Raw genomic sequence first — 13665 nt, 5'->3', positions numbered from 1 at the left:
GTGGGAGTCTCCAACATAGGACACAGGAACACAGAAAAACAAGATGAGTCCACCCTGCCCATCCTGCCCATTTGGAAGTTATCTGATAGTTGATCAGGTGATCTTATCCAGCTGTTTCTGGAAAAGAAGCTGGGATATTGCTTCAACCACATGATTGGGTAGCTAGTTTCACACTCCTACAACTATGTGAGTAAAGAAGTGCCTCCTGTTTTTAGTTGTGCTTTACTCTTCTTTTTGGGTAGGAAGGAACATCCTTTGCTACAGCCTTTGCTTTTACAGCACTCAGCACATACAGGCCTTGGTCAGAGGGGAGCTTGCCTGTCGACTACCACACAGAGCACAATGACAGGACCCTGCAGATACAGGACATCTTTAACAAGTATTATTTTTTACATTTTACCCATCAAATACAAGGAGACAGTGATGTGCTTTTGCCTTTTATTTACATTTTCAATAAATTATAGTTATTCACTTTCAGTCTCACTCATGTCAAACCACACACTCGGGATATATTTGCAGGTGACATAACCGTAACAGCCACTCAAGCTGGTCTTCCTTCAGACCAGAAAACATCACCCGCCACAATCACAAGCATTCTAGCTGTGGAGAGCTCCATGAAGCAATTAAAAACAGGAGTCATACTCTTCCCAGACTCCTGTGGGAGGGAAAAGAGATGTGCCTTGGTGGCAAAAAAAATCAATTGCTTTCTGAATAAAGTCACTTTTGTCCCACGGCATAAGGATGGCAGCCCAGGCAGATGTCAGTGTGGCATGGAGCACTATGAATGCAGAGTCATTTCAGCACAGCATGCATGTCTCCAATCAGAACCATCTGCCCTTGTCTTGATAAAGGAAAACGGAAAGATGCTTTCTGAAAGTTTACTGCAGTAAATCGGCAGGTAAGTGAAGAAGGGAACATGGATGATAGATGTTTAATAGTTTTATATAGTGAAACAGGGACAAAGCAAAATGTAAGTAATCGTCTTAGTTGAATCCAACAGCAGTAAACCTTCAGGTGGTTTACAGCACCACAAAGTTGATAAGACAGCATGAGTGTGCAATGGCAGCTTCTTCACAGAGCAAACTTCATCATATAGGCTATTGTAGGGTTGAGGAAGGCAACAAAACAGGTGCTGGACTCTAAGCATGCTGCCCTTCCTAATTCTCCAGAGCCCACTGGGTGTGCAAATTTAGGTCAGAGGTCTTCAACCCTGGTCCTGAAGAGCTACCCTTTCTTGATATCTTCATTGCAGATGAAGAGTCCTCAGACTTCTCCACCTAAAAAAGTACAGACCTGATTCATCAATAGTCATTTTAGCAGCTTACAGACCCCAACAGAGCTTGAGGCATTGGGGATCCCCCAGAACTGGGCTAGACATCTGGATTTGTATCATAGAGGGAGAGTGGATTTGCCATGCTACGTTGTAGAAAGCCACTGATGACCCTTTTAATTAAAACTGGCAAGTGTAATTATCAGAAAGTCTTTACGGTCCCCCAGTCTCAGCATAGTCTGTTTAGAGAGGCAGCACCTCAGCCTGCACTGTCACAATATTCCCAGCATGCTCCATCAGTTTTGAACAGTACATTAATTTATGATTTCTAAAGCACAACAGAAACCTTGAGAGTCTTGATTCTTCGAGCATTTTGCCACGATTGCATGCCATTATATTTGATTGCAGTGACAAAAAACTGAAAGACTATTACATAAATAAAATTAAAGAACACATGAATTTGGACGGAGTAACTCTAGATGTATGACAGACTTAGAACACAGAGCTGTCATTTCAAAGGCATCTACGGCATGTGTACAGAAGTGAGTCTGTAGGCTTATGTGCTGAGAAAATATGTTCACTGGGCTGCCATCGACTGATGCAACTGGAGAACCAGGGTGCCAGGCACAGCCACGCAGAAAGAGTCCATTGTCAGTGCAAGGAAGGATCATGCTTTCACGTGTGGCACTGCTAGCCTGCAGACATACACACACAGCTTCAGAGCATCAGCGCCACTCATCCAGATCCACAGTATGTTCTCTAAATGTGCAAAGAAGTGAAGAAATGGCGATGTCGTTTAGCAACCAAAGCTGCGGATTCCTGGATTTATGGAGCAGTTTTCCACAAAGCATCACGGCCCTGTCCCAGCGTGCACACCTGTTGCAGAAGTGGCCCGTCTGGCCCAGCAGGGAGACCACAGAGAAAGGCTGTCACTCCCTCTGCTTGAACCTCTGCTTTCACCATGCTGGGGTGTTGAGCTTCAGCAGAACAGTTTTATACATCACAGGTGCAACAAAGACAGGTGTCGTCCCCTCCCACAACAAGAGTAAACATGAGAGACCTGCAGTGAGCGCCACTGGCGCTGTTAAAAATCTCTTCCACACACTACACAAATCACACAAATGAGAGAAATAATCCAGTTTCAGCATCATTGATTGGTATATTGCCTTATTATATAAAATATATGTACACAGTCTTTTAAAACATTCCTTCCATGTTGTACAATGTTATTAAAACAATGGAAACCAAAGGCGAAATGTCCACACTTCAGTACCCTTTAGTTCACAGCACTTAAAACAACCAATAGCAGCCACACTGAGAGAGTACAGCAGACAGGGCTTCACCTGAGTGAGAACAGAGTAGACAGGCCCTGTCCTCTCAGCCCTTCACACAGATCCGGATGAAGGGAGGGGGGACGCAAGACACTGGGAGAGAAAAGATCATCCTAGGCTGTTTTCAAAAGAACCCAGCTGAAGGCCTGGGGGACAGCTCACATACCACAGCTCCTTCTCAGAGGACTGTCAGTACTGCTGGCCGGTGGAAGAGAAAAGTAAAACAAAAAACAATGAGAGAAAACAAAAGCGAAAGGAGTCCTTTAAGTCAAGGCGATCTTGAGCAAGAAGGAAGGTGCAGTTCAGATGAGAGCTGTAGTTGCAATGCATAGAGTGGGAGCTCTGAGTCGGAGCCTTGGGGTTTTTATTGCCTGGCGGGGGCACCCCCAGCCTGAGCAGATACACAGAGAGGGGTGAGGGTGCCACTTGCTCTTCTTGTCGCTCTGTCAGAGACCCCCGGGACGGATGTGGAAGTTGCTCCTTGGTGCCCATGACTGGTCTGTGTGGAGGATGCCCTCATCTGTTTTGGCAGTCCAAAAGGGCGTCGCTCCATCTCTGCATCCCCAACTCCCTTTTCTCACCCTCCCCTGCCCCCCTTGGGGCCTCACATTCTGGAGGAGGTGGACAACTCGTAGAACAGCACATAGGCGTCGCTGGTGCGGACTTGGCTGGAGGACATTGGCGTTACTCTGTGTGAAAAGAGAGGGAGGCTATGAGATTCTGATCGTGCACTGAAACCATGACACTGAAATACTGAGAGCCTACTGACCTGCCTTTCAAGAACCAACTCCAATCCTTAAAAAAAAACCTCTGAGAAAAATAACTCTGTCTCTGGAAGACAGTTCATAAAGTGAGCTTAAGACTCTGTGAAAGGCAGCATCAAAAACATGTCTTTCACAAGAAGCTACGCCATTCCGTATAGCTTATGGGTTTAGTGTATATGAACTGCAATAAAAGTCACAGCTTTGCCGTTCCTCCAGCAGAAAAACACACACAGAGCACATGGAGACCAACAGATAGAAGGAAGCTGAGAGAGGGTCAGGTTTAGGAGAGGAGGAGGAGGAGTTTAGGAGAGGAGCAGGCCTGGAGGGAAGAGGTGGAACAGGAAAGCAAGGAATTTAGAGAGATGGGTAAGCAAGAGGTTGAAGAAAGCAGTGAAAGGAGCAGAGAAGGGTGGAAGTACCCATGATGAAGAGGGAGACAGCAGCAGTGCCTGGTAACATGGTAATTGGTAACATACTAAATTGCTGGGAGGTAAGCGGCTCTGTGTCTGGCACCGTTCCAAAGGGCAGGATAAAGACTCTTTATTCCCTTTCACTGTAATCTCTCACACAGCGCACAAACAAAGAGACAGAGCAAGAAGACAAAGCAGGGAGTTAACTGTTAGTGTAAGGAAATTGTTTAGCATGGCAAAACTCCCTAGTCAGAGAGCACTGGAAATTGAGCCGACAAGGCACAGAGCAGGCAATCAGAGGATTATCCATCCACAGAAACCCACTTATTCTGCAAATGGTGTGAACAACAGTTGTGCAACAATCTTTTCCTTTAATCCATCAGGCATGTTACAAGGCACTCTGCATGAACGCATGAGAGAGGTAATGGATACATTGCAGACAGGCAGTGGGAGGGTACCTGGAGTCGTTGAAAGTGTGCCACTCCCCAGTGGAGGGATTACGACAGTAGGCTGTGTAGTGGCCACCCATGGTGGTGCCAGAGTGATTGGAGACTGCATACAGGTTATAGACTGCATGGACTAGAAAGAAAGAGGAAGAAAGAGAGTTATCACTGCTGCACGGTCTCTTCATCTCTATTCAAAACAAAAAACGAGACACTCGCATGCACACAGAAAGACAGCTGTGCACGCAAGCCACTACTCACTGCTGTTTTCAGAGGCAAATTCTCGGAGGTCCAGGTCCTTCAGGGGGAAGCTGACAAATGTGGACAGCTTGCTGGTTCTGATGCGAGCTTCAGAGAACCGCTTCAGGTCTAGGCAGAGGTTTCAGTCAAGGATCTTGACTGCACAGGGATTTCTCTACTGCATGGTGATTACAGACTACCAACTCAATGCTTAAAAGAGCTGGAACTGTTTCAAGAGACTTAATTCCACGTTGCATAAACTTACAGTTAACAGCCACAGACAACCGAGAGTAGTCTGTTTGGCTTGTCTAGCCACAAATACATGGTAGTTAGTAGTCAATTGATCTTAGGATCTCATCCAGCCTTTCTTGAAGTAAGTGAAGAGTATCAGCATCAACAACATGGCCGGGTAGCTTGTTTCACACCCCCTCCACCCTTTCTGTAAAGACTCCCACAACTCAAGACAAAGGATACGAAGCACCAAGATCTTTGGGAATTTCTGAATGGTGAACTTTTTTGTGCACTTCCTTCTGGCTTTACACCTGTAACATGTCTGCAAAAGAAAAATAAGTAGTGACTCACAAAGCCCCCCACAGAGCTGGGAGGAATTATAGTGCCAGGCAATCTGGTTTTACAAAGTACTTGTCTTGCAAAACATCGCCACTACCAAACATTTCTGCCATGCACATGTATGTCTATCTGCCTGCACAATGCAGCATCAGATTTGCTGTGTGCACCAGCCTGCTCATTCTCCTGCGTGTTCTCCATGACTGTGCCTCAGAGGCTGTGCTAGCTCTCTGGCAGAGCAGAATTATGACACCATCTTAAACAGTGAGTGACTTTGCTGTTCTAGGCCAGGAACCTGTTCAGGGCCCACAAGTCTCTTTCAATAAAGACAAAGCTTCACGTACACCACAGCCCTGCAGCCCTTTAGGGCCAGGCCTGCATGACTCTTAGACACAGTTTGGAGTCAATACTTACTGGTTTCTCATCTCCATCCAGGACGTCCTCCTTGGTGAAGAGTCTCATGCAGTCCATCAGGCTCACCTCCCCATAACCTTTCTGTGTAGAAGAGCACAGGACTGTTGTTACACAAAGACTGAAAGCTTCACAACACGTTACTATGTATACCCTCTATGCAGGACAGGGTGTTTCAGCTACATGCATCAGCTACAATCTGTATAGTAAGGACAATGATAGCAGCAGAATGGGCTTGGAAATCTAGAGAACGTGATGCAGCTGTGGGAGGGGTCAGAGGTGGAAACTGTTCTGTGTTAAGAGGGGTTGGGGCAAAGTAAACGGAGACTGACCTTGGCAATGGGCAGGGATAAGTCCCAGAAGGGGTCGAACACGGTGGAGCAGTAGCCACAGTCACTGCAGGTCAAAGAGCTCTTCAGCTGGCCCACAAACAGATCTGCACAGAAACACACAGGCCAGGCTCTGTCACTGCGGAGAGCTGTGTGCTCGAAATATGGCCCAGAGCGAAACATTTCACATTTGCCAACTAGAATGGTTGTCTTCTCATTTAACATGCCAGACAGGTACAATTGCCAACTATGATTTTGAAGTTAACAGTAAAATCTGTGCACAAACATATACAGTATATATTAACTCCTCTTCTAAACAAAATAAATACATGCAAATGTACAACAGAAAACAGAAAATAAACAATGAAAGCATGTACTTACCCACTATTCTACTATCTTCCCTCTCCAGGTATTTATTCCACATTCTTTTCCCTTTCTCGTCATCTCTGCTTAAGAGAAAAAACATGTTCATACACCGAGCTCTGACAGACTGGAACACTGCCCTGAGCTGGGGTTCACTGCTAACAATTCACACCCTGGCAGCAGGGGAATTATAGGATACTATATAGAACACCTATGCCTATACACAGAGCACAGCTGTATTCACCAATTGTGGTTCAGTGACAATCTTTGGGACTCTTGACAGTCCAACAAAGAGTGGATGAGCAGTTTACTCCATCGTCAACAATTGGAACAGTTGGAGGCCTGATCAGGCCAGATCTCGGGTACAGCCAAGACAGGGTCTGGTCACTCAGCACTGGCACTCAAGAGCTCTGAGGTCAATCAGGAGCTGGGAATGATGTTGGGTAAGCAGTATGCATCTCACTCTTTCTCTCTCTCTCTTTCCAAGCCTCATAATTTACTATGTAGGCAAAATCCACATCTAACACATTTAAGAGAGTTCTGTGTCTGCAAGACCTCATACTCACGGTAAATGGTCCAGATCCTCCATGGTGGCCCGGGGCCGGACCGTCACTCTGTTCACCTCATTGTGCAGCCCATCAAGCAAGAACCGGAGAAACTCCTGAGCATCCTGCTGGCTGAAACACAAGGACAGAAACAGACTGTAAGTGACCCAGAGCACCTACAGTACGGGATACCACAGAAAGGAGAATGCTGGGATGATCTGTTATTTCACTCAAATCCTTCCCACTAGGATTAGTCAATAATCCAATATTCCAGACCTTTTCTGAGAAGTTATTTCATACAGAAATCTGCTTAGTTAAGCAATCATGAGGTCAAACAAAGAACCTGTTTCATAAACAAAGTAATAGGACTGATTAGATGGTCTACAATTAGACCAGTAAGGCCAGCTATCTGCTCTTGCAGAGATATTACAGAATTTACAGAGAAGAAGGAACTCACTTGTAGCCAACAAATCTGGGAGCATATTTCTGAATCTGGGTCTTGAATTCTGAGGGGCTGACTGCCTCACTGCTCGTTGATGTCCACAGTGTCTGGATAAGCTTGGCAAATTCTGCAGGTGGAGACAGAATAAACACCTTTTAGATCACTCTCTCCAGAGACCAGGCACACTGTGTTATGCACAACTGATTTGCTCATATCTACAAGGGTGAAGGAGGCCTGTGTGCCTATTTTACCTTCCATCAGCGCGGTGTTGGTACGGCTGTTGTTGTTGAGGTCCCGTCGGTGAGAGTTGTGCAGACAGTAGTCGCGAAGCTGTTGAGTGTTACTGAGACACTGGAGAATGGAGTTCATGAAACACTGATGAAAGAGAGAAAGAGGGAGGAGTTACATCATACTTCATTTCTCATCATACTTCACATCTTATTGTTTCACCTCCTAGTCTGCACAGGCCTGCTGGCTGGGTACAGATCCTCTGATTAACAAAGAATAAAAATACACTTCTCCTCTAACCCCCACCCTCTTACCCAGAACCCAACTATGTACCAGCTGTTTGCTGAAACAGGTAGTTGCCATGGTATATAATCCAAGCAGAATCATTGACAAAAAACAGGCACACAAAATGCAGAGTCATAGGAAAGTTTGGGTTATAATAACATGTAGCAGCTGCTGCTCTCTGAAAACTAGTTTTGCAGAGGTTGTGGTTAAACTGTGACAAGTGCAGAATTGTGTTCTGTGATGGTTCTTGGACTTTTCCAGTTGTATATATAAGCATCCAAAAATACAAAGGGGAAGTAAATCTTTAGGGCTGCCCGTTTCATTGGTCAATTTGTCATGTGGAAAGGAAGTGTGGCCTGCTCTCCACCCTGAAAGCTTGTGAAAACAACACTGGAGTTTCACAAGATGTGTTCAACGAACGGAGGCTCTAGAGAGGACACCCACCATGTGAGATGTCAGGTACCAGGCTGATTGCTCTGTTTGGTCCCGTGAAACAGGGACTGACCTTCACCCATGCTGTAGGACATAGAAATGTCCCACTGATCCCACTATCCTAGTGATCTTATTGGTTCAGTCAACCAGAAATCCAAGTGCCCCGGTAATCCCAGTGGAATTGCTGAAGCAGAGTCTTAGCACTCCTGCTGTGCCTCTGTGATCCTATTTGCACAGGTGCCACATCACCCAGCAGAGACATGGCTGTATTGTGACCATGATGCACCCTTCCTTGCGCCTACCCCACATACTCACTGTATTTCCCAGGTTCCGCAGTCCCACGAGGCCCTGAGCACTCTTTGAGTTCTGCAAGTTAAATGAGAAACAGGACAATCAGCAATGACAGGACACAGACAGCATGTAAGTGTGATAAGACAGTGCCAGAACAAGCAGGAGCTTGCTGGCACTTTGCCTCTGTAGTAGGAACAGACCAGTTCAAGAAGGGTGGTATTCCTGGAAGACACAGGCAGCAAGGACAGCACTGTCTTTGCCAACAGACGTCAAACCAGAAACAGACTGATTGACATCTCTGGCCTGAGAAACGAGCTTTTTATGGTCAACACATGAGGAAGCAACTTTTTATTGGCTTCATTTTCCTAGCGTCTCTTCAGCCATATACATTTTTTCTTTCATATTTTAAATGTTTCAAAGCCAGATGAATGTCTGCTGATGGAAACACTGAATTAGGATGTGAGCACTGCAGCCTGTACCCAGAGGAAGACCCCTTGCTGCACAGGATCAGCAAACACTACGAAAGGCAGTAGGCGGAATTAAAGACTAGGCAGGAACCTGGCAGATTTGTGTAATGTAGACAACTGCAGAATATTACATGCAGGCAGCAAAACAAAGATAAACTCTAATCAGTCCAGAGAAGAGCAACCAGTTACATTTGAGGGCTTACTTTCTAACTGGCTGTAGGAACTGAACCTTCTTAGTCTTGATCACAGAAGACTACAAAAGGGAACCTGATACAACTATTCAAAAACTTCAAAGTCACTGACAAAGTCAATCCTACATACTACTCCAGACAATGTAGGAAGTATGTGAAAGCGCATTTATAACTGAGAATAGGAAACACTCACAAGTTGTGGGAGTGTGGAACAAGCTGCCCAGCCTTGCTGTTGAAGCCGATAACCTGGCTTCTTTTGAAGAACTAGCAAGATAAGATCCTGGAATCAAATACCTACTAACTGCAAAACAGACTAGATGGCCTGAAAGCCCCCCTCTCGTTTTTATGTTCTAGCCCAACAGTGTTGGTTATGTGAGCATCTTGGAATGGCACTGGCATTTCATTATTATATAAACACTAGACATCTGCCCCCTTCCCACACAGGAAAGAAAAGTTTAATTAACTGGGGATTATGAAAAAACTTAAAATCCTGCAAATTCCTTGACCAAATGAACAGCGGTATTATTGACTCTGGCAGCCAGAAGCCAGGCAACTCAGACCCCTTGTGCTGAATACAGACATCATCCTATTTGGACTGAACACTGACACAACTCCCTGAATGTGCAGGCATGGATGTTTACAATAGAGCATGCGCACCTTTTAATCAACTGCTGAAAAAGTAAGAGAACTGTCACACGTTTGTAATCCTATCAAAGCTGCTCTATTTTACTGTGCATGGGTTAGGTTACTCAAACTGCATTATTCAGGAATAAAGAAACAGCCTGCTTATTCTCAGGCTGACAAAGGTTCTGGTGGTATTCTGTGTAATTGGATTGCTTGCGCAGGTTGTATTATATCAAGACTGCTAAGAGCGGACCTGTTGCGCTGTTCAAGACCCTCCATGAAGCACAGCGGGGTGACCGCTGGTGCAAGACGAATGTGGGCCCTCCAGCATCTTCTCCGCACTTGACGTTAGTGCAGAATAGCAACAGAGGTGGAGGGGAGATGGGGGATAAGCAGATGCCCAAAATAGCACCCCGTCATGCCAGCTACTCCCCCCACTGGCCTTGCAGACGTCACTGGAGCCAGAATGATGACTATGCCAGTTGTCCTGACACCCCCAGCTCCCCACCGCCCGTCACAGCTCTCTTCACAGGTAGCTATTTTTACAGGCACACATGTAGCAACAGCAGCACGTGGCCATGTGACAAGCTAGCTATCTGGGCCGGGGGACCAGGGCTGCAGGGAGACAGCCTGAGGTTCCCTAGTGAACTACCATAAAATATGATTAAGTTGTGATAATGTACTGCACAGTTAAGTCTGGAGGTATGGTAAAGCTTAATGCAAACTGGGAAACCAGGAAAAAGAGGAGTAATATATTCTTTACCATTACTAGAGAAAACTATAAGAGACTGCAGGCACATACTCTCCGGTGGAGTGCAGATTGACTTTCAAAGCCACGCTGTTTCAGGAGCCCCCTGGGGAGTGCTGTTGATCTACACAGAAGCTGGGGCATGTCCTCTGGCTTTGGCAACTCTTCCAACTTCCAAACACCCCAGTCCTTCTCACTGGACATGCCCCAGCTTCTGTGCAGATCAATTTCTGCACTCAGCTGCATTTCACTGGAAATTCCAGAAATCCCATGAAAACTCTTCTTTGCTCCATGGTATTCCAAGAGCACTCACACGTTAAAATGATTCCCAAGTATCAAGTCACTGAGCACGAATGAAACTGACATGCCAACCATGAACTGAGACAAAACCAAATGAGATTAAAATGTAACAGCAGAATAGCTACACATTTCCTAGCAGTTGTCTTTCACAAGTTTATAACTGGCTGCCATTCCTAACAGGTTACCCAATGCACAGGACACTCATGGAGCAGCCCATTTCAGTCCTGTGTTGTGCTGGATGGGTAGATGGACCCAAAGGATCACAGACGCAACAGGCAAGCAGCCCTCACACAGCTGCATTACATCACTCAGAGCCCCGGTCATCTCCTCTTGTGTACATGCTTTAAAGGAAGAACTTGCTCTGACTGCTTAGGTAAAAAGATACTGCATAGGGGGTGTTAAAAAAAATAGAGGATGAGTTATTGTCAGTTCTGACAACAGCTTGCTTTTGAGAAAAATATTAAAGTTAAATAATAATACACCACTGGTGGTCTGGGTACACTGAACAAGGTGACATGGCTAATTTCGTTTTCTCGGACAAAACAGGCAATAATTTAAAAGCTAACATGACGTATAACTATGAAATAAACAGTAACTAGTACCTTCAGCTGGATGGAGTGAGCTCAGACATGACATCAAACCTTGACAATTACGCACTTTCACCACTTGTAATATATCAGAGGTCAAGCTAAATCTTTAAATGTTTTCATACAATAAGTAATCCTCCCCAAGTGATCTAATTTGATACCAGCAGAAACAACCTTTAGTCCCTCTATCAGACAGCTTCAGTACTGTATTCATGTGGTGAATACTCCGAGAAGATCTTGTGAATAGTTACAAGCGAGAGGAAGCCATTCAGTCCATCCTTCTTATTTGGTTATTAATAGCAAATCGATTTGAGGATCTTCTCCAGTCACTTCTTGAAAGAAGCCAGAGTGTCAATTTCGACAATGTGGCATGGAACCTCATTTCAAGGATATGCCCCTCGTCTCAGCTCCATGTGCACTTGCCTGCAGTTTCCTACCTGGATCCTTGGGGTCGTGTTGCACGGTTAGTTCGATATGAACTGCTGGTCATATCTCACTGCTGTTCCAAACTGCACTGCACTGATCTTCCCCTTCTTGTCAACTGTGATCCACCTTTAAACTGCAGTGTGGTGGAACAGTCAAATGAGGCACTGGGTGCAGAGCGGTGGCTCTGTGGCTAAGGATCTGCGCCTGTGGCTGGAAGGTTGCCGGTACAACCTCCAGGGGCGCCGTATAAATGCGCTCTGACCACAAGCTTCTCTCCCTGCCCGTGTGTCTCATGGAAAGCAAGTTGGGGTATGCGAAAAGAAATTCCTAATGCAAGAAATTGTATATGGCTAATAATGTGATCTTATCTTGTAATCTTGAGCCTGGCACTTTACTACGATTTCTTCCAATTGCCCATCAGTACAATTGTAAGTGAATTTGGATGAAAGCATTAGCCAAATAAATTAATAAAAACATACAACATTGAGTGGTCAGTTCTAGTCTCAGCACTGTGAAGCCAGCTTGTGTTTCCAATCAAGTGGTGCTTCTTACTGAACCGATACCCCTGAGCTATCCCAACACAACATGAAAGGGTCTTATCCCCCTCTTTCCAGAAAAACAGATTACATTGGTGCCACAACGTCACTCCAAGACAAGGAAGAATAAAATTAAAATTATCACAATACCATGAAACAATGAGGAGTTTATTAGACACAGAGAGCTGTGAGTGTTACATGCTGGTACAGCATAGCTGTCATTGTACTCCAGAACCATCTAATACAACAGCTTCAGATCGAGCGAGTGCAGGGGATTTAATGTACTCTAATCCCCCCTGCACCTCCCCTCTCTCTCAGAGGTGCAGAAGTGGGTCACACTGCGGCGGTGTCCCCAATAGAGAGGAGTAGAAGACTAATCCTGGTTGTATAACGAGGAAATGCTGCCACCTGGATCTGATAGACAAAACAAGGCAATGTGGCAGGGAAAGCCATGCGGGAAGACCAGAAGACCCAACACTTCGGTCACCTTCTTTCTGAGGAGCAGCTGGAAGTCTTGTTCAGAACTGGGAGTTCTAAAGTGGCCCAGTTAATAAAACAAGTAGTTCGCTTGGAAAATAAGAGAACAGTGGAAAGACCTTTCAGGAACAGCAGGCAATCCCAGAGGAGACATGTTTTTCTACTTGCTGCAGTGCCAGATGAAAGTTACAAATACTTCAGAAATAATACTACCATTTCCACTATTTGCAAATAGTTTGCACAAAAAAGAAAACCTAAGAAATCAAATTAAAATCAAGAAATAATAAGGACACTACCCACAATGCCGACATTTGAAACGGAGTTAGCAACGCCAACCTCCACAGCACCATGATGCCCTGTGGCCACTGTGGAAGACACACAGGAGTCCCGCATGTCTGGAGAAGGAGTGAGAAACTGTTTGGTTTGGTTGGTTTAGCGCTTCACCCAAGGGATAGCATCTCCAACAGCACAGTGTCCTCAGTCACCACAGTGCCGCATTGTTTGGAACTTCTGGTCCAGAGGAAAGAGTGCCTCCACTGGTCCACCAACATTACTTAAACCTGGGAATTCCACAGGGTTCTCCTATCCCAGTAGTGAACTGACTGGTCCCAGCCCTGGTTAGATTCTGAGATCTGATGAGATGAGGCTTACAAGGTGGGAACGGTGATATGTGCTTGGGTCACGGGTTATTGACTGATGGAGTGGTGCTGCAGCCTTCCCAGACAGTGAGGGGTTAGCTTTACCTTGCTCAGAGGAATGCAGTAATCATTAGCCGGCTAAAGACTGAGCCCAAGTGTGAGAGTGAGAACTCTCTGTGCTGACCTCCATGTGCTGGCAAACAGCTCTGAGACAGAGCTGCTGCTGCTGTGGGGGAGGGGATAGCAGGGAGAAAGAGCAGAGCCAGAGCAGAGCAGATTGGGGTTTGCATTTGGAGAAATTACACCAACAGCTCTCTAAT

At 45.6% G+C, this 13665-nt stretch overlaps 1 protein-coding gene across 6 annotated transcripts in view; it reads right to left on the bottom strand.

The window, feature by feature from the left end:
* Positions 1 to 424: 424 nt before the first annotated feature.
* usp2a (ubiquitin specific peptidase 2a) overlaps positions 425 to 13665 on the bottom strand; it is a 35753-nt gene continuing 22512 nt past the window's right edge. For all 6 annotated transcript variants that reach the window (XM_088940080.1, XM_088940083.1, XM_088940081.1 and 3 more), the window contains 11 exons: positions 8376 to 8426; positions 7367 to 7490; positions 7131 to 7242; positions 6695 to 6805; positions 6147 to 6211; positions 5769 to 5872; positions 5440 to 5520; positions 4933 to 5011; positions 4480 to 4587; positions 4234 to 4354; positions 425 to 3290 (listed from right to left, as the gene is read on the bottom strand). In XM_088940080.1, the coding sequence (XP_088796206.1) occupies positions 3206 to 3290; positions 4234 to 4354; positions 4480 to 4587; positions 4933 to 5011; positions 5440 to 5520; positions 5769 to 5872; positions 6147 to 6211; positions 6695 to 6805; positions 7131 to 7242; positions 7367 to 7490; positions 8376 to 8426 (1041 nt within the window). In that variant the 3' untranslated portion in view covers positions 425 to 3205. The remainder of the gene's footprint in view (positions 3291 to 4233; positions 4355 to 4479; positions 4588 to 4932; positions 5012 to 5439; positions 5521 to 5768; positions 5873 to 6146; positions 6212 to 6694; positions 6806 to 7130; positions 7243 to 7366; positions 7491 to 8375; positions 8427 to 13665) is intronic.

Source organism: Atractosteus spatula, chromosome 22 (assembly GCF_055471065.1).
Source record: "Atractosteus spatula isolate fAtrSpa1 chromosome 22, fAtrSpa1.hap1, whole genome shotgun sequence".
In the NCBI taxonomy this organism is placed as follows: Eukaryota; Metazoa; Chordata; class Actinopteri; order Semionotiformes; family Lepisosteidae; genus Atractosteus; species Atractosteus spatula.
Note: the sequence above shows the minus strand (reverse complement) of the source record. Positions and strands in the feature narration are given on the sequence as shown.